This window comes from Budorcas taxicolor, chromosome 11 (genome assembly GCF_023091745.1).
Source record: "Budorcas taxicolor isolate Tak-1 chromosome 11, Takin1.1, whole genome shotgun sequence".
Taxonomy (NCBI): Eukaryota; Metazoa; Chordata; class Mammalia; order Artiodactyla; family Bovidae; genus Budorcas; species Budorcas taxicolor.
This window is the reverse complement of record NC_068920.1, coordinates 64,373,214-64,393,671: the sequence shown is the minus strand read 5'-3', so window position 1 is coordinate 64,393,671 and position 20,458 is coordinate 64,373,214. Positions and strand designations below refer to the sequence as shown.

General features: G+C 46.8%; 2 protein-coding genes across 6 annotated transcripts in view; one reads left to right on the top strand and one right to left on the bottom strand.

The window, feature by feature from the left end:
* The window catches only part of REV1 (REV1 DNA directed polymerase), a 75,232-nt gene extending 68,209 nt beyond the window's left edge, over positions 1-7,023 (top strand). For 3 of the 4 annotated variants that reach the window (XM_052649664.1, XM_052649663.1, XM_052649666.1), the window contains 9 exons: positions 1,307-1,409; positions 2,422-2,587; positions 2,741-2,943; positions 3,983-4,216; positions 4,729-4,849; positions 5,619-5,839; positions 5,945-6,101; positions 6,331-6,433; positions 6,747-7,023. In XM_052649664.1, coding sequence (XP_052505624.1) covers positions 1,307-1,409; positions 2,422-2,587; positions 2,741-2,943; positions 3,983-4,216; positions 4,729-4,849; positions 5,619-5,839; positions 5,945-6,101; positions 6,331-6,433; positions 6,747-6,858 — 1,420 coding nt within the window. In that variant the 3' untranslated portion in view covers positions 6,859-7,023. Of the gene's footprint in view, positions 1-1,306; positions 1,410-2,421; positions 2,588-2,740; positions 2,944-3,982; positions 4,217-4,728; positions 4,850-5,618; positions 5,840-5,944; positions 6,102-6,330; positions 6,434-6,746 lie in introns of those variants that run through there. The other variant, XM_052649665.1, reaches the window with a different exon arrangement.
* A 344-nt stretch (positions 7,024-7,367) lies between these two features.
* Positions 7,368-20,458, bottom strand: part of EIF5B (eukaryotic translation initiation factor 5B) — a 73,593-nt gene continuing 60,502 nt past the window's right edge. For both annotated transcript variants that reach the window (XM_052649667.1, XM_052649668.1), the window contains exons 15-24: positions 18,182-18,313; positions 17,578-17,760; positions 17,277-17,438; positions 16,655-16,786; positions 15,094-15,225; positions 14,914-14,990; positions 14,633-14,797; positions 10,433-10,571; positions 9,111-9,272; positions 7,368-8,777 (exon numbers count right to left, since the gene is read on the bottom strand). In XM_052649667.1, coding sequence (XP_052505627.1) covers positions 8,670-8,777; positions 9,111-9,272; positions 10,433-10,571; positions 14,633-14,797; positions 14,914-14,990; positions 15,094-15,225; positions 16,655-16,786; positions 17,277-17,438; positions 17,578-17,760; positions 18,182-18,313 — 1,392 coding nt within the window. In that variant the 3' untranslated portion in view covers positions 7,368-8,669. The remainder of the gene's footprint in view (positions 8,778-9,110; positions 9,273-10,432; positions 10,572-14,632; positions 14,798-14,913; positions 14,991-15,093; positions 15,226-16,654; positions 16,787-17,276; positions 17,439-17,577; positions 17,761-18,181; positions 18,314-20,458) is intronic.

The window sequence follows — 20,458 nt, the reverse complement described above, 5'->3', positions numbered from 1 at the left end:
GCCCCCCAGTCTGTAGCTTCTGTGTCACCATCCCCGTCTCTGGGAAGCTGTCAGGGAAGGAGGCACCCCACACACACATACCCGACGCCTCTGACCGCTGAGCCCTTCAGACGTTCTGTACTGTAAACTGGCTTATCTCGGAGTTGGTGCCTTGCTTTACACATTTAACAGGCATTTGCTAACTTACCATTTACTGATTTGCTTTCAGTATTCAAGAGTTTATACCATTCGGAAAGAGTTTCAAGTCCTTTTTAGTGTTGTTTTGGAAAGAAAATAAACATGCTTAAACCACCACGGTCCACTACAAATCTTGCTTTTAAGTTATTCTCTGTTGATCTGTGTGAAACACACTTAAGATAACCATTAGGTTATCAGTGGAAATTTTTGCAAATGGGCTTCCTTAAAGAAATAGGGACTTTTCCAAAATAAGAACATGATGTGTTCATGGTATGGAAAAAATCAAGAGTAAATGTAGTTTGGGGCACCTAAAGCTCAGTTGGTAAAGAATCTGCCTTCAATTCAGGAGACCTGGGTTCAGTCCCTGTGTTGGGAAGATCCCCTGGAGAAGGAAATGGTAACCCATCCCAGTATTCTTGCCTGGAGAATCCCATGGCAGAGGAGCCTGGTGGGCTATGGGGTTGCAGGAGTCACACGACTTAGCAACTAAACCACCGCCATCAGTGCTGGCACATTCTCTGGTGCTCCTTGAGGAGCCTTCAGATGTAAGACCTGTGTAATCTAGTCTGGGTTTCAAACAGGTGCCACCACTCTGGCTGTCCACACATGCTGTGTCCACTGAAGAGACCCTCTGGGAGGAAAGGACAGTTAGGTTGGGCGAGTTCACGTGTTGAAAACAGTGTCAGGAGAATCCAGGAGTCATCTTTCTCTTGCGAGCAGGAACTGTAACTCGGCATAGATTGCCTTGCAGCCTAAACGCTCTGCTGCAGTCTGCGTCATCGTGCTCACACTCATGGCTGAGGAGCAGCACGAGATGCTGATGTTAAATAGACATTAAAAAACATTTTCTGAGACATTTTCCAACGTCTCTTTAGCTGGCCAGGTCTCTGAAAGTCCCGGCGGTCTTGATTTTCTTCTCCCCCGTGTTGCCCACGTAATGGATTTCACATTAGTAGCTGCGCTGAAGGGAGGCCCTCCTTCCTTTCTAAGGATCCCACTTACTTAAAGCTTTTGATAGCTCTCTTTCCAACTTTAATCCTTGTAAACAGTTCTGTGCCGCTTACGGTCTAGGGAATACATAGGGAATGTAGCTTTTGTTCTTTAAAAAAGTTGATTCTATCACTTGCAGGACTGTGACCCTTGACCAGGCAACAGACAGTGCAAAACTCATTGGCACGGCCACGCTGAACATGTTTCACGCAATGAAGCTCAGCATAGCTGACATGCGAGGGGTGAGTAGGGAAAACCCTGAACATGTTCCATGCGATGGAGCTCAGGATAGCTGACATGTGAGGGGTGACGAGGGAAAACCCTGAACTGTGACGCTTTGGGTTCATCTGAGGGAGCTCATGGTGCGGTGCAGGGTTTCACCCACTCATGGTCTTGAATTTTTAAAGCATTTTTCTGTTAAACAGTCAGGGATCCCTGCTCTGGTCCCTGCAATGGGCAGGGCCAGGGGGACTGTGAGGCTGCAAATGTTCTGACCTCTGAGGTCCTTTTTTGTCAGAAATTTGCTCTGAGGTCTCATGACCTAGCAGGGAGACTTTACCCCAGGCCCGTCAAGATACCTTTGGAAGAGATGGTGAGAGGGCATCTAGATGTAAAAATCTCAATTTTCTTACAGATTAACCTTTGTAGGTTGTATGTGCACACATGTATGAGTAAAGGGTAGTTAGTGGCATGGTGTGGGTTTTGTGGAAGGATTGACGTGTCCGTAGTGGTGATAAGACTCTCCCCGACACACACACACACCTGAGCACTGGAGTGATTTAGAGTGCTCCCCGGGGTGGGCCTGCTTACCTGTGCTTCCCTGCAGCGCACCCACTCCCCACCCCACGCCCAAAATGGAGATGAGGTAGGGCTGCAAGTAGACTGGCCCCTAGTTACATTTTGCTGAAGTCTTAAACCTTAGTTGATATTTCCTGATAGTCCAGTTGGGAGGACTCAGCACTTTCAGTGCTGTGGGCTGGGGTTCGGTCCTTGGTTGGGAAGCTAAGATCCCACAAGCTGCAGCCAAAAATAAATAAAAGCTTAATTGATGAGAACGTCAATGGGCACAGTATTCTACTTTTCTGGAGTTTCTGATTTTGAAGAAATTGGGTAGAATTAGATACTGAAGGTTGAGGTAAATTAACTGCTCACCAGCTACTGCAGAAGTAGTTTTGGAATAAATGATATAAAAGGCTGTTTGAATACTTTCCACTGAACCTTTCTTCCTAGAAACCTGTTTCTCTCTGGTTGCAGGTTGGGATTCATGTGAATCAGTTGGTTCCAGCGAATCCAAACCCGCCTGCGTGCCTCAGCCGCCCAGCAGCCCAGCCCAGCCACGGTGCGGGCGGGGCCCCGTCCGTCCTGGAACTCCTGCAGGCCCAGAGGGCGAGGCAGCCCCCGGAAGAGGAGCCCGCAGGAGGTCAGTGCTGCCGTGGGCTCCAGTTCCAGGCTCCGTGGTCGGGGGGGGCTCTGCCGGACACTCGCAGCAGCCTGACGTTCTGAGTTACACTGAATGAGTAACGAGGCCTTCTTTGCATGAAGGAACTATTTATGACATCTCCTGTATTTCCAGTATTTCTGGCTGCGGTGGATCTGGAAATGCCACCTGCCCCTCGATCTGGCACTGTGCCCTCTCTGTCTCCACACCTGACGCCGGGTGTCGCACCTGTCACTACCAGCAAAGCCGAGTGTGCCAGCAAGTGGAACGGGCTGCATTCTCCCGTCAGCTTAAAGCCAAGACTCAACCTGAGCATAGAGGTCCCATCACCTTCCCAGGTGTGTGTTCACGGTTGTAGGCATGAGGTCAGCCCGAGAGTAGCTCTACAGCAGGAATGCGATTTTTCTTCACCAATAACAGCCAAGAACGGGAAAAAGGGCTACCTGTTGGAGGATCCAGGTGTTCATTCTGGTGGGAAGCGACCGAGAGGCCAGAGTGCTTCCGTGGAGGCCTGCCGCTCTTGCAGGTCGTGCAGCACGGATGAAAGCCAGTTCCTGAACTATTGCCATCAGCAGCCACCAGATGTAGTTGTGGTGACTTACCTGGTCAACAGCACAGCTTTGCTCCAGAGCCCTTACATCAGAGGTTTTTCTTGCAGCCTTGGCAAGCAGCTCGCTCTGTAGGATGAATGATTTTCCTAACACGAGCTATTCACTCAGCTGATGTGGGCTGTAAGCGTGGTATGCTATTGGTGTGTTTGCTGTTTGGAAGCTCTGTTGGGAAAATCCACTTTTTCTGTGCCCCTGAGCGGTGGGGGCTGTAAGGCAAGGGAACGGGGTGGGTGTCACTGGGCCAGGGGAGGGCACGGGTTTCTGGTGAGTTCCCCGAGGGGTGGCTCCCAGCAAGGCAGCCTGGCCTGCCCAGTGTCTGCAGTCATGTTCCTGATGTCACGGTGTTCCTGTGTAGGCTGGAGTGAAGCTTCTAGAATCCCTTTTTTCTGGATTGCTGCTCTCAGACAAATAGATCTGAGGCAGGCAGTCTCCTGTCTGAAAAGTAAACCTCTGACTCTGGACCCATCCCAGAAATGGGTATGTGCCTTGGGCTCTGGCTGCTTCCAGGACAAGGTCTAGGACTGCCCCTGAGCAGGAGGTCCAGTGAGGAGGTGAGCAGAGCTGGCCCTGGGAACCAGCCAGGGGCCTGCACGGGTCATCTCGAGTCCACATCGGACCAGCCGGGCGTCAATGGGCAAAACCCCAGCCATTGCAGAAGCTGGTCTGTCTGGGGGTGGCCTTGCTAGCCGGGCCCCTGTAGCTCGCTTTGTTGCCCCCAGTGTCTGGTGGAGACATGTGGTCTCCAAACATCTGTCTGCCCTCGCAGCTCGATCGCTCCGTCCTGGAGGCTCTCCCGCCCGACCTACGGGAGCAGGTGGAGCAGGCATGTGCTGTGCAGCAGGCGGAGCCACCGGGCGACCGGAGGAGAGAGCCTGTCAACGGCTGCAGTGCAGGGATCCTGCCCCAACCCGTGGGGACTGTGCTGCTACAAATACCGGCACCTCAGGACCCTACCAGCGACACGGGAATTAATTTAATAGCTCTTCCGGCGTTTTCCCAGGTAAGTATCCTCGGCCGTCCAGCTCCCAGCACTTCTCTTCTCCTCTGCCCCTCCCAAAGCTGACCTCAGCCCTCGTGGGAGGAGGGTGGCCTGTCTCCACATCACCCGTGGGGCAGAAGCTGACAGAGCAGCCAGGACACCAGGGCGAGGAGGGAGGCTGTGGTGTGGGGGTGCCTACAGCTGTTCCCTGGGCTCCCCTCAGCACCAGGACAACAGTTTGAGTTTTCGGGCGAATTACACACACACACCTGTTTTCTTGCATTTTGCTCCCCATTTTCCACTAGTGCTTCATGCCCTGGTGGGTTTTGTTCATCAATTCATATTCAAAGTTGTATTCCTTATTCTCAGCCTAAAACCTTGTGAGAATTTAATGAGCTTTGATACTGAGGATCTATTAAGAATTCATACAGATCAGAAGAGTATGATTTGAAATGCTTTGTGAAAAACATCAACCAGCTGCCTATATATAGAGCCAGCCCAGGCTTGACTTGGAACTTGCTCCTGTCCACCAGGTGGACCCAGAGGTGTTTGCGGCTCTCCCTGTGGAGCTTCAGAAGGAGCTGAGAGCAGCCTACGATCAGAGACAGCGTCAGGGAGAACACAGCCCTCCCCAGCAGCCGGCCGGCGCCCCCGGTAAGCTGTGCAGGCCTCAGGGACCAGCAGTGGAGCTGTGAGGAAGGAGCGTGTGGTTGGTGGTTGTCGTGTGTGACGGCCCGGGTCAAGCTCTCAGTCCTGTTAGTGCCCGTCACCTCAGACAGACTAGCTCGTGGCAGAGGGGAGGCTGTCCGAGTCCCAGGCGGATCCGTGCCTGAACTTACATCTGAACAGGACGCCACCCAGAGATCTGATTATCTGTCAAGTCTGCAGTCCTTTGAGCCTGCTCCTTCAAAGGATGTAGTTTCAAAGCACAGAGTCTGAAGGTTTTCTCAACATGCGTCACAAACACCACATTTAACACATCACTGACCTGGGGATTTTTGCAATAAGTGATTTGTTTGTTATATAAGTGAACACTGAAATACCTCTGGCCAGTAACGTTCTGTTTCGATAACAAAAGACATTCATGTCTCTGGTCGGAAGGCATTTTAACAAGAAGCTTAAAAAAATTTTTTAAAATAAAAAAAGCTAAAGAAAAAAAAGGAAGCAGCAGCTGTTAAAATGACAACAGGGCAACAGTGCTGCTGAGCTGTCACAAGTGGTTCCCCTGCCGGAAGTTCCCATCAACCCCTGTGAGCCCCCCAGATAGACGTGCAGAGGCCGTGCGGCTGAGCAAACCCTAGGAGCTGTGGGGCCAGCAGGTGCTCGCGTGCAGGCGTGCACACGGCAGGAAAGGGGGCCTGTGCACTCTCCCCCTCACCCCCTCGGCGTGTATGTTGAGGATCTTACGTCCATCTTCCTCCAGTGCCAAAGAACCCGTTACTGCAGCTAAAACCAGCAGCGGTGAAAGACAAGAAAAGAAACAAGAAAAAAAGTCCCCTCAGCCCCCAAAGAAAGAGTCAGAGCCCTCTGAAAACCACACTGGTGAACAGCCCGGCGAAGACCCTGCCAGGGGCCTGCACAAGCCCCCAGAAGCTCATTGATGGGTTTCTAAAACACGAAGGTCCCACGTCAGAGAAACCTCTGGTAACTCCTCTACACTTTTTAAACTTTGACCCCTTCCTTCATCAGATCCTCCTGTACCGGATGTTATGTAAATCCAGCACTTGTCATCATTTGTTTCCTTAACAGGGAGAACTCTCTGCTTCCACTTCAGGTGTTGCTGGCCTTTGTGGGTTGCAGCCTGACGTGTCCACAAGTGTCAGGCCCCCGGCGCCCAACCTGGCTGGAGCCGTGGAGTTCAGTGATGTGAAGACCCTGCTCAGAGAGTGGATCACCACCATCTCAGGTCGGGGGCGCTGGTGTCGGTGCGGAGGTGTGACAGCCTGGGTGTAAAGCATGAACTCAGCTAGAGGGAGGAGCTTGTTTCCGAGGTCTGAGAAAGCAGCCGCTGCACTGTGGGCTTGGCTCTGCAGCCTTGCTCACTACAGCCCCCCGGGGTGAGGTGTCCCCACAGAGCGCAGCCTTCCCCCTTCAGAAGGACGAGCTGGCCCTCACACGCGCTCTCCCCACTCTAGATCCGATGGAGGAAGACATTCTGCAAGTTGTAAAATACTGCACTGATCTAATAGAGGAGAAGGATTTGGAAAAACTGGACCTCGTTATAAAATACATGAAAAGGTAAACTATTCAGTGCCTTTTACCAAAAGGGAAAAGCGTGTCTGTCAGCACAGCTTGTGGGGCAGGGGAAGGTGGCTGGGGGCGTTCTGCACATCACTTAGGTTACCTGTGCTCCTCAGTTACCTATGCCAGAGCGATGGCCTTCATTGTGAATACCAGCTAATATCGACTGGGGAGTCAAAAGGGGTCAAAACAAGATTGTTCCTCCTCTCAAAGTCAAACCATAAAAGTGCCTTTCTGAGTGTCTGTACTGAAGATGTTCAGACCCTTCACCTTTCCTTACTACATGCTAACCCCCTCTCCTCGCTTGCAGGCTGATGCAGCAATCGGTGGAGTCGGTTTGGAATATGGCGTTTGACTTCATTCTCGACAATGTTCAGGTGGTTTTACAGCAAACGTATGGAAGCACATTAAAAGTCACGTGAAGATGAATCACCAGGGAGCCTGGCGCTCTCCACTAGCTGTGCCATAAGTGCTTGTGAGGTATTTGAAAAGTGCATGATAGTAATGCTCTGAGTTTTATAATTTTAAATTTCTTTTTAAGCAAAGTGTTTTGTACATTTCTTTTCAGTAAGTGCCAAATTTGTCAGTATTGCATGTAAATAATTGTGTTCTTTTACTGTAGCATAGATTCTATTTACAAAATGTTTGTTTATAAAGTTTTATGGATTTTTACAGTGAAGTGTTTACAGTTGTTTAATAAAGAACTGTATGTATATTTTGTACAGGCTCCTTTTTGTGAATCCTTTAGGAAGGAAATCCTGAACTATTCTACTTAAAGAGGCTGAAAACCTTCCAAGCCGGACGGTTACAGGCTCCGTGCTAAGCTCTGACTTTCCTGAGAGCCCTGACTGGTGTTCTACTTGTGCCAACCAAGCAAGGGTAAAGAAAGCGTGCACGCACTCACTCCTAACCCAAAGCACCGACACAGGGCCATGTTAACCAAGTCTTCTTTACTTCTTCCAAGTGGAGGAGTTTACATATTTTGAATCAGAACACACACACAGTGAAGACTAAGTTTTTTCCTGGGAAGAGTATGTCCCCCAGATGGTTTAGAGGTTTTGTCTTTGCCTCTACTGGCCCTTGAGAAACTTTAGTAATAATGAAGAATGGTACAGATTTTCAAATGTATATAAAAGTATTTGTCTATGCTATATGCTCTAAGACTTTAAAAATATAGTTTATAACTCTATGCCAGTGAATACTTGGGGACACCTGCTATCCAACAGCCCCACTGACTTTACTCAACACTGTGCTATAGAAGGTAGGCAGGTACTAGTCTGATGCTAACAGACTGCTTCTCTCAGGGACCCACTTCCCATATTCTTCAGGAAAACCTTAGGGAACAAGCTACCACCAACTTACTAATATGAAGAAGCTGTTATGTAAGTCCAGACAGTTAATCAACACCCTACTGATTGTCTCGTCAGAAAACGTGTGCATGATAGAACCTGCTAGGACAAGCAGACCCAGACCGATGTATAAACCCGATGTCAACGTGTGCTGGGACCCAGGGTGATCAGACCCTTCCTGTCCTTGAGAGAAGGCGCTGTGCTGGGAGGAGACTCGGAGAGCAGCTCTGCTGACAGGAAGGGAAGCCCAGCGGCGCCTGTGGGCGCATCTGGGTTCTTTGTTGGGATGGAGGACGGTGCTGAGAACTGTGGGCGCTCACGACCACACAAGCGGTAAAGGGCAGCCGGCGATGCTCGACACCATGGTTCCACACAAAGCAGATAAAGAAAGATCAAGAAAGCCGAATTTTCTATTTTAAAAAGTTCCTACGGGCATATCGCAGAAGAACGTTGGGAGAAGAATCACTGGAAGGATATGCATAAAGACGTGTTTCTTACCTCAAAAAAGTCCCAAGAATCACAAAATCTGCAGAAGCTTGGTTAATCAAATACTGCAGTACTGATTTAATCAGTATAAAATTGAAAGAGCTTTAGATCTGTAATAAAAATCCAAATTTGGGGAAGGAAGGGCAAACTTTAAAACAGCAGCCAGTAGGGGAGGGCGTGGGCGAGTGAACAGGCACGTCGGAGCTGTGGGGACGTGTATCGACCACTGTCAAACCAGTGTAGTTTCTTGGTTTCTCATGGAAAACATTTTATACACCTAGTTTTTTCCTTCTATACTTAAGGTCAATCAGTGTTCAGACAGGTCCATTCCTTGTTTTTCTTGGTGATATTACCGCATAATAGTGCATTGACTCCAATTCCTGCCCCGGGTGGAAAAATTAGATGATTTCAAATACTTTCTTCAGCTCCACAATAAGCTGCCAGTCACTCTTCTGCATCTCGTCTCTGAACCAGTCTTTGAGAGCATCGATGGACTGCCGGCTGATCTGCAAGGCCCGAGGCACAGACAGTAAACAAAACCACGTAACAAACGAGTGCCAGGTGCTGTCACCACCAAGACAGCTCAGGCGGAACTTAGCAAGGCAGCGCCCACCTGTCTGTGTTAGGAAGCAGAGGCCTAGGGCCCGCTCTGCTCGGTGAGTCAGGTGAGGGGGCCCAACCTAGATGTTTTAGTGGGTGCTCTGAGGAGGTGGAAGCCAGGCCAAGCCTTAATGAAGAATCCAGTCCCTTCGGGTTCTAAACATCAGCCCTCTGCTCCCGAGTAAAGTCATCAGAAGAGCTGACAGCCCCCTCTCTTAACTGCTGAGTGAGTGACTTACCTTACTGACAAGAATGTCTGTAGCTTCAAAATGGCGTCCGTACATTTTGGGAGATTCACCCGGGATGGGTTCTATTTTGACACAGACTTCTTGTCCTTTTTTCGCAACATCCACTTGTTTATGGTTTACTTCAATACTCGTTACTATTCCAATGTCAACAAACTGTAAACAGAAACTGCAGTGTGAGCAGAGGCACTCTGAGTTGTTTCTACCCTGCCCTCTGCGTGACAGCTGCCGGAGGAGGAGGGACAGCAGGCCCAGAAGCCTTGGGTCAGAAATGAGCCTGGGGTGAGCGGCATGGAGAACAAGGGGGCGAGTGCAGAGGCAGGGAGCCCACCTGGGGTGGGCGCTGTGAGCTACCCGCCCTCGGCCACAGTGAGGGGCCGCAGCACCGCTCTGCTGCCTGGACCCCTATCCAGAAGACGAGTGAAAATGGAATCTAGTTTGGCTGAAGCCACACCAGGGACGCCTGCTGCCAGGAAGTGTCCAACTCAGCCCACGGAGCTGGTGGAGGAGTGATGAGCCCTAGGGGCAGCGGAGTCACGGTGCGCAGAGGACGGCAGCGCCCCCACCCACACGGGAGCCAGGCCTCCTGGGGCACCTTAGGGCCCCAAGTGCCACGCAGCAAGGACACGAGGACCCAGCCTGAATGGGCTCCCGCGGACCAAACCCCGGATAACTGGGTACCAAGAGAGACGAACCCTTGTGTACAAGATGCCTGAAGGGAGGTCCAGGGTGGGAGAGAAGGTATAACCAGTGCCCAGGGGAGGACAGTGAGTGGTTGAACGGGGCAAACTGTCCCCAATGGAGACACATGGAAACCACCAGACAAAGCCAGGCTGAGGAGCCCTCTGTGAAACTGCTGGTCTGGACTCTTCAGAAAGGATGGAGGGCTGTTCCTGATCGAGACCAAAGCGCTAATAACCAGGCTCCACATACCTGGACGGAGCCCTGGGCCGGATGAGCCAACAACATGACTGAAGATGTGGGGCACTATCAGTGACGTGTGAGTGAGAACTCTGCATCACAGGACTTTACTCAATGTTCCTTTTCCCTGGCCATGATGCTAATCCAGAGAAAAGACGAATGAGTGCTCATTATTCTAGTCTGAATTTTCTCCCAGACTCAGAGGTGTGAAGGTCAATAATTCTGCAGCTTTCATGACTTCAAGCACTGACACCAGGCGCTAAGAATCCACACTGATAAGCAGCTGCCACCAAGGAATCAAGTACAGGGAAGGACAAGCTCTGCTGGGTTTGTTCACTCCTGAACTACCAGAACTGCTTTAAGAGAAGACATTCCTAAGTACACCCAGAACTTACATTTTTGCTGGGCACGCACATGGGTGTCCCCTGCTTCACCTGCCCTGCTTCCACAGTCACGCCCATCACTATCGGATCCCGAGAATTGAAGATAAACTGAGGGAGGATCTTTATCTTGCAGGGGAATACTGCTATGTGCCTGCAAGGAAAAAATACAACTAAGGATTTTTCAGCTTACAGAATCCCTTAAGATGCATGAGAAAGCAAACACCGGTGACTCAGGCTGGCCCTCCCACAGGTCCTGCTGGCCAGAGCCCCACCCACATCCTGCCTGGACCTGGGGGGCTGGTGAAGGGCTCTTACCGCCAACCCCTAAAGCCCTGCCCACGGCCTACCAGGTGCTTCCCGCATTCTCTCCAGGTCACCGGTACCTCCACCTCAGCACCCATCAGGCTCAGTCGCTCAGTCGTGTCCGACTCTTTGCGACCCCATGAACTGCAGCACGCCAGGCCTCCCTGTCCATCACCAACTCCCGGAGTTCACTCAGATTCACGTCAATCCAGTGATGCCATCCAGCCATCTCATCCTCTGTCGTCCCCTTCTCCTCCTGTCCCCAATCCCTCCCGGCATCAGAGTCGTTTCCAATGAGGCAACTCATTGCAGGAGATGGCCAAAGTACTGGAGTTTCAGCTTTAGCATCATTCCTTCCAAAGAAATCCCAGGGCTGATCTCCTTTAGAATGGACTGGTTGGATCTCCTTGCAGTCCAAGGGACTCTCAAGAGTCTTCTCCAACACAACAGTTCTAAAGCATCAATTCTTCGGCGCTCAGCTTTCTTCACAGTCCAACTCTCACATCCATACATGACCACTGGAAAAACCACAGCCTTGACTAGACGGACCTTAGTCAGCAAACTAATGTCTCTGCTTTTGAATATGCTATCTAGGTTGGTCATAACTTTTCTTCCAAGGAGTAAGCGTCTTTTAATTTCATGGCTGCAATCACCATCTGCAGTGATTTTGGAGCCCAAAAAAATAAAGTCTGACACTGTTTCCCCATCTATTTCCCATGAAGTAATGGGACCAGATGCCATGATCTTCGTTTTCTGAATGTTGAGCTTTAAGCCAACTTTTTCACTCTCCTCTTTCACTTTCATCAAGGCTTTTTAGCTCTTCACTTTTTGCCATAAGGGTGATGTCATTTGCATATCTGAGGTTATTGATATTTCTCCTGGGAATCTTGATTCCAGCTTGTGTTTCTTCCAGCCCAGCATTTCTCATGATGTACTCTGCATAGAAGTTAAATAAGCAGGTGACAATATACAGCCTTGACGTATTCCTTTTCCTATCTGGAACCAGTCTGTTGTTCCATGTCTAGTTCTAACTGTTGCTTCCTGACCTGCATACAGATTTCTCAAGAGGCAGGTCAGGTGGTCTGGTATTCCCATCTCTTTCAGAATTTTCCACAGTTTCTTGTGATCCACACAGTCAAAGGCTTTGGCATAGTCAATAAAGCAGAAATCGATGTTTTTCTGGAACACTCTTGCTTTTTCCATGATCCAGCAGATGTTGGCAATTTGATCTCTGGTTCCTCTGCCTTTTCTAAAACCAGCTTGAACATCAGGGAGTTCACGGTTCACGTATTGCTGAAGCCTGGCTTGGAGAATTTTGAGCATTACTTTAGTAGCATGTGAGATGAGTGCAATTGTGCGGTAGTTTGAGCATTCTTTGGCATTGACTTTCTTTGGGATTGGAATGAAAACTGACCTTTTCCAGTCCTGTGGCCACTGCTGAGTTTTCCAAATTTGCTGGCATACTGAGTACAGCACTTTGACAGCATGATCTTTCAGGATTTGAAATAGCTCCACTGGAATTCCATCACCTCCACTAGCTTTGTTCGTAGTGATGCTTTCTAAGGCCCATTTGATTTCACATTCCAGGATGTCTGGCTCCAGGTGAGTGATCACACCATCGTGATTATCTGGGTCGTGAAGATCTTTTTTGTACAGTTCTTCTGTGTATTCTTGCCACCTCTTAATAGCTTCTGCTTCTGTTAGGTCCAGACCATTTCTGTCCTTTATCGAGCCCATCTTTGCATGAAATGTTCCCTTGGTGTCTCTAATTTTCTTGAAGAGATCTCTAGTCTTTCCCATTCTCTTCTTGTCCTCTATTTCTTTGCATTGATCGCTTAAGAAGGCTTTCTTATCTCTTCTTGCTATTCTTTGGAACTCTGCATTCAGATGTTTATATCTTTCCTTTTCTCCTTTGCTTTTTGCTTCTCTTCTTTTCACAGCTATTTGTAAGGCCTCCCCAGACAGCCATTTTGCTTTTTTCATTTCTTTTCCATGGGGATGGTCTTGATCCCTGTCTCCTGTACAATGTCACGAACCTCACTCCGTAGTTCATCAGGCACTCTATCCATAAGATCTAGGCCCTTAAATCTATTTCTCACTTCCACTATATAATTATAAGGGATTTGATTTAGGTCATACCTGAATGGTCTAGCGGTTTTCCCTACTTTCTTCAATTTAAGTCTGAATTTGGCAACAAGGAGTTCATGATCTGAGGCACAGACAGCTCCCTGTCTTGTTTTTGCTGACTGTACAGAGCTTCTCCATCTTTGGCTGCAAAGAATATAATCAATCAATCTGATTTTGGTGTTGACCATCTGGTGATGTCCATGTGCAGTCTTCTCTTGTGTTGTTGGAAGAGGGTGTTTGCTATGACCAATGCATTTTCTTGGCAAAACTCTTATAGTCTTTGCCCTGCTTTATTCTGCATTCCAAGGCCAAATTTGCCTGTTACTTCAGGTATTTCTTGACTTCCTACTTTTGCATTCCAGTTCCCTGTAATGAAAAGGACATCTTTTGGGGGTGTTAGTTCTAGAAGGTCTTGTAGGTCTTCATAGAACCATTCAACTTCAGCTTCTTCAGCGTTACTGGTTGGGGCATAGACTTGCATTACCATGATATTGAATGGTTTGCCTTGGAGACGAACAGAGATCATTCTGTCGTTTTTGAGATTGCATCCAAGTACTGCATTTCAGACTGTTTTGTTGACCATGATGGCTACTCCATTTCTTCTGAGGGATTCCTGCCTGCAGTAGTAGATATAATGGTCATCTGAGTTAAATTCACCGATTCTAGTCCATTTTAGTTTGCTGATTCCTAGAATGTCGACGTTCACCCTTGCCATCTCTTGTTTGACCACTTCCAATTTGCCTTGATTCATGGACCTGACATTCCAGGTTCCTATGCCATACTGCTCTTTACAGCATCAGACCTTGCTTCTATCACCAGTCACATCCACAACTGGGTATTGTTTTCTTTGGCTCCATCCCTTCATTCTTTCTAGAGTTATTTCTCCACTGATCTCCTGTAGCATACTGGGCACCTACTGACCTAGGGAGTCCCTCTTTCAGTATCCTATCATTTTGCCTTTTCATACTGTTCATGGGGTTCTCAAGGCAAGAATACTGAAGTGGTTTGCCATTCCCTTCTCCAGTGGACCACATTCTGTCAGACCTCTCCACTATGACCTGCCCATCTTGGGTTGCCCCACGGGCATGGCTTAGTTTCACTGAGTTAGACAAGGCTGTGGTCCTAGTGTGATTAGATTGACTAGTTTTCTGTGAGTATGGCTTCAGTGTGTCTGCCCTCTGATGCCCTCTTGTAACACGTACCATCCTGACCAGGGCTTTTCTCACCTCCCACCCTCACCCCAGGCATGTGGGCCACGCCCTCCATTCTCAGATCAGCTGCCTCCCCAGCCACACTGTCAAGCTCAGCTCGCCTCCCTGAGGCCTTTCCCTGCTTTACCCAGAGTCTCCCAGCTTCTCCTGTGTTCTCTGTTCGTCCCACCCCTAAGCTCCAAGAGAAGGGACCTGCCAGGGTCGCCCTTGGAGTGTTGCTGGAAGAGGTGGGGCTCCTTACACAGGGCCCTTCACTTTCTAATTCCCCAACTCACACTGGTCCATGTGACCCCAGATGAGGACTCCCAGCAAGATGCATCCCCAACCCATTAATGCAACCTAGGTCTGCCGACTGGAAAATAAAATGCTAAACAGAAACGTTACATAGAGCGTGGGTTCGCACACTGAGTCTCAGGTGGGCCTGATCTGTGGCAACACATCACTGTGGGACATCAAGTGCCACGCTTTTGTTACACACACACCTGTCTGCTCATCACCAGCTGTGTTAGCACGGATCCAAAGTAGGTAAAATTACCACACGGATCCAAAGTAGGTAAAATTACCAACTTACTTAAATTCTTCTTGTTTCTGTTTCTTGTAGTCTTGTCTGTATTTCGTAAAGGCATCAAATAAATGATAAATAATTTCTGCACTAAAAATTCTAACTCCTAAACTATCAGCCATTTCTTGGGCATCCCGTTCAATTCTCACATCGAAGGCCAAAATTACTGCATACCTGAAAGGTTAAAACACATCAAGGATTATTGGATGAAATATAGACCATGTCTTAACAGTCCTACTCAATCAAAGAGGCAGCATGCAAGTCTTCAGCGCAGAGGAGAAATGACTTACTGAGGGTCGTGCTCCAGCATCACCGAAGCCTTCATGACATCTTTTTTGTGGACAGGCCCAATGTTGATCCCTGCATACTATAAAAGGGGTTTCCTGGGTCAGATTCCTGTGCCAGGTGACAGGACAGCCCCCTAGACAGCACCCCCCACTGAGTCCTGGGGAGTCGGCCCCATGACTTACGGGCACTTCTGATGTCTTCAGAAATTCAAGGAGAGCTTCCAGAGATCCCAGGGTCGAGGCCTGGACATAGACGCCTTTCTCTTCTAATTTGATAGCATTCAGTGTCTGCTTTAACTCGTGGATCAGCTCATCCTTGAAAAGAAATGACATTTGACAAGGTTATAAATACACCACTATCTCAGCAGCCTAGAATTAAACTGTTTCTCTTTTTGATTACGTGTTCATCTGAAAATATGAACCCAAGGCTGAGTGCGGGCAAGGCATGGTAAACTTGTGCAGGAAGGGAAGAAGAGACGTGGGTGCAGACCTGAGCTGTGCCCACCTCACTTGAGTTAGGCTGACTAATGTTGGAACATGTGAGGCCTCTGCGCCACCTGGCAAAGTAGATATAAAGCAGATGGATGAAAGGAATGATATAATAAATAATCTTCTGGGAGATAAAAGTCCTGATGTAATGTGGTACAAGAGTCCTAAGCCCAGCAGGTTTGATGGTCAAACCACCTCATCTCAACAGTCCTTTACTTTATCACTGTTCCTTACAAGGTGGAGAGATTTTGATCAGAGGTCAATAAAACCACCCTGTCGTTGCCATGAAAGACACAGAAGTCCACGGCCTCCTGAAGACTGGCTAGAGGGGCAGCCTGCCCTCGCTGGCCGACTCCCTGAGCAGTGACTGGGTGCTGCCTCCAGAGCAGTGGCCCCAGCATGCGGGAGCCCCATGCTGGCAACAGCAGTGTTTTCTCTTCGCAAGAGAATAAACAGTCATGTCTCAGTGTTTGCTTTTGTGAAGCTCCGCTGGGCTCATGTGTGCCACCTGCTCCTGAAGACAGGCAGACGGGCTTTACAATGACCTCTAGAACCCAGTACGAGATTCGTTCGTTCTGTCTGTATGGCTGAGTTAAAGCGGCTCAGTCGTGTCCGATCTTTGCGACTCCATGGACTGTAGCCTGCCAGCCTCCTCTGTCGATGGAATTCTCTAGCCCAGAATAGTGGAGTTGGTTGTCATTCCCTTCTCTAGGGGATCTTCCCAACCCAAGGATTGAACCCAGGTCTCCTGCATTGCACGTAGATTCTTTACCATTTGAGCCACCAGGGAAACCAGTCTATATAACTAAGTATCTTAAAGAAACAAATCACGAATGGAGAACTTCTAGTTCTTTTTTTTTTTTTTGGATGTGGACCATTTTTTAAATCTGTACTGAATTTGCTATAACACTGTTTCTGGTTTATATTTGGTTTTTTGGCCATGAGGCATGTGGGACCTTAGTCGCCCAACCAGGGATTGAACCTGCAGCAAAGTCTTCACCACTGGACCACCAGGAAAGTCCCTGGTTCATTTTTTAAATAAAATGTTCTAACTTTAATGTATATAAATGATCATTTATGCCAATTTGTGGTTATACAAACAGAAGTAATTCTAAACCATCAACCGTTTGTTCAGGGCCCCAGATAAGTCTCCACGAAGACAAAGGTGGCTGTTTTATTCTTCACTCCCAGCAGTACCCTCCTCACACAAAACACAACACAGAACATCACTGGAGGAAGAAATAAGTGAACTTACTTTAAGAACTGGGATTTCATCTTCTTTATAAGCCACGAGGAGGGGTAAACCAGCCAATGTTTTTTCCAGGTCCTTTCCAAGAATCTTTACCCCCTGAGCTGCTTCTACCTCCTTATGCTTCTCATACTGGTTCTACAGAGATCGAAACAGTTGTTACTACATTTACGAGAAAGGTGGCTAGCAGGGGACAAGGATGATAGATGATACTGTCATGACTTTGGGACAGGAAGAGTTCTCTAAAGTACATGCAAGAAGCAATAAATACAAATCAAAGACTGATAAATTCAACATTAAAGCTAAGTAACTTTGATTCCCAAGATACCATAGAATGAGCAAACAAACGAGTCACAGCAGAAGATGCCACAATACACACACCGTTACTGCTAGTAACTAGACAGCTGTGTGGAGCCAAAACAGTGTGCTTTTGAGTTTTATGAAGAACTCTGCTGGTAAGTAAGAAATTTCTCCAATCTCTAATAGAAGGTCCTTTCTGTATGAAGACACCTGGAATTAAACCAGTGAGGGGTGCGTGTGTGTATTAAAGCAGGTGGCTCTAAGGGAGGAACCACCCCAGCAGAACTTCTCAACAGGGTGCAAGTCCCGCGTGCCGGTGCTCACTCACCTTCACCCTTAACTCCTTCATGGGGGGAGGTAACAGGAGGCCTCGGATCTGCGTGACGATAGGGCCTTCTACTCCTGGAACAATAATCGTGTCTCCTTCCTTCAGACGCCCGTTGATCAGTATTACATCAATAGTCGTGCCCATTCCCGGGAGAGCCTTAACCTAAGACACATTGTTGCAAAGGGGGTGAAACACAGGCTACAATGAACCACACTGACTGAACTGAGAGCAATCCATGGCCCCAGCTGAAAACCCTGGGGTGGGGGGTGCAGGGTGGATTAAACTGAATAGCTGGCATTACCTCCATCACCTGGGCTCTCAGCTCCTCACACTGGGCAAGCCTCTTACTCAACATGGTCTGAGTCAACTCGACAAGAAGGCAGATCAGACTTCCCATGCCATCGCCAGTGTGTGCAGAGGTAGGTACCAAGGACACAAAAGTGCGGGGATCCTTATTCTCATAAAACAAAGCTGCGTTCAGCCCCTAGAGACATAAAAAGCAAAGTGACTGGTATAGGCCAAGCTGGGGAGGAAGGCCTCCTGAACAGAAACCACTAGCTGAAGGCTGGATGAACAACGGCTCTTCATTCGGAAAACACCTCACCAGCAGCGAGACCACATGTGCCCTGGAGGTAGTGATCACAGTACAGAAAAGCAGTTCCCTTCCAAGTCAGCTTGGTGTTTAACATTTGTTCAAGTGTTAAAAATTCAGACTGCAAAGAGAGGTCTTTGAAGTAAAGAATTTAAAAGGAAAATGGAGAAGAGAAAAGAATGAAAAATTCTAAATGCCACTCATAAGGAAGCAGAACCAGCACCAATCAAAGTACTGGCTTGATAATAAGGACAAGGCAAAAGAATGAGTCTCCCATGATGCGGCCTCTTGTAAAGAAGGGAAGCTTTCTGACCTGCTGTGCAAACTCCACGATGATTGCCTTGGCCCGCTCCTCGAATTCATCTCTGGTGTTCTTCTTCTGCTTCTTCAGAGTAGCGGCCACGTCAGAGTCAGGGCTCTTTTTCCAATCATACAACCTATCAATCTAGAAACGTTTTTATGTAAGAAACATCTCTAAAGCACTCACAAAGCTCAGCAAGTTAATAACTAAAGTTAATGTAAAAGCTCCAGGAACTCTAAATGTGTATCACACACATGTGGAAGAGTGTGTACTACTCAGACATTTCACAGAACCCAAAGTCCCGATCGTATGCTTAGCTGCATCCCCTTTTAATTAGAAACTGAAGTCCCACGCTGCCCACTGGCTTCCAACCAGTTCATGAGAGGCTGCCATTTATTCCAAAATATCCTAGGAACATTAACATATGCTGGAATTCCAAAATGGTTAAATAGAAAAAAGGATTAATTACAGCCAAGTACCATCACCAGGAAAATGACGTATGAAAAATACAGAAGAAAATAATTATTTCCTATCTCAGAGAATACCCCATCATTAACTGTTTTATTGCCCAAATTAGGGTTGAATCTGTTTAATTAATCAATCTATTTTCTTTCACTTTTCAAGAGTGATAAATGGGTATAAAGAGGAAGATTATTTAATAGTAAAAACAAAAAAATCATAATATGTTGGCTGAGTCTAGGGTGATAATACAAAGTAGCAGACCAAACTGAATGCTATCAAGAAGGAAAATCAGTAGAAACAGACCCAGAAATGACAATGATGAAATATGATTAGCATCACCTCTGAGCCACCAGGGAAGCCCACCAGTTAGCATCCAAGGGCCTTAAAACAGTTGTTAGAAATATACAGTTGTTATATATATAAATTTATATAAATGACTTTAAAGGAAAAGCATGTAACTCGTAGAGCTAAAAAGTGTATATATACATGTATAAAATCTGAACTAAAAAAAAAAATCACTGATTGAACTGAAGCAGATGACACAATGCCGAAGATCAGCAAATAAGATAAAGCAAATACAAACTACCCCAACTGAGGCATGTAGGAAAAAACCATGGGGAAAAAGAAACCTTCAGTAACTTCTATAAAACAATATTAATAGAAGTAACTCAGGGTCTAGAAAAGCTCTAGAATTCTATCAAATACTTAAAGAAGAATAAGAAAAGAGAGCAGAAAAATAACTGCACAAATAATAGCCAAGAACTTTCTAAGGAAATCAAACTGAAGCAGGATAAATATAAAGAAAACTATTACATAATCTCACTGACGAAATTCTTAAAGAAAGTCTTTTTAAAAGCAATCCAAAAAATCCCATATTACATACTGTTGAACAAAGAATGAGTAGAGATAAAAGTCAGAAAGTGAAGACAATGAAGGAAAAAAGAATTTTTTAACCTAGAATTCTGTATCAATAGAACTATTTAGCAAATATTTTTACCTGTGATAATAAAAACACAGTATGTCTAAGCAATGTTTTTAACAGTGCTAAGCATACCTTTAAATGCTTGTGTTAGAAAAGAAACAAAATATCTGAAAGCTTCCATTTTAAGAAACCAGAAAAAGAACAATGAATACAAATGTAAGTAGAAAGAAAAAAAACAGATAAAAATTACCCTTGAAATCAATGAAATACAAAAGAGACAAACAGTACAGAGTATCAATAAAACCAAAAGCTGGTTCTTTGAAAGACACAGATTTCTATACTAACAAAAGGAAAGTAAAAAAATAAATTAACTCAGCTTACTTAAACTCCATGCTGATGTGGCTTTACTAATGAATCCTATCAAATACCTAAAGAATAATATTTCTACACAAACCCTTTCAGAAAACAGAGGAGGAAATACTTCTCATCTTATAAGGTCACTATTCTGAAAACCAGACAACAGATATTAAAAGAAAACTAAACACCCAAATCACTCATGGATAGACACAAAAATCTTCCCAAATAAAAAAGCTCATCAAATCCAGCAAAACATAAAAAATATACTATGACCAAGTGGGTGTTGTCCCAGTAATGAAAAGTTGGTTAAATGTTTTTAAAAGGCAATGGTAAAGAACAAATGGTGCTGGACCAACTGGATGCCCACAGGCAAAACACTGAAGAGACACACAAATCTTACACCCTTCACAAAAAAATTAACTCAGAAGGGGTCATCTAAATGTAAAACACCTAACTCTAAAACTCTTTAAACAGGAGAAAACCCAGATGACCTTGGCCTTGGTGATGACTAGATACAACACCAAAGGCATCATCCATGAAAAACAGAA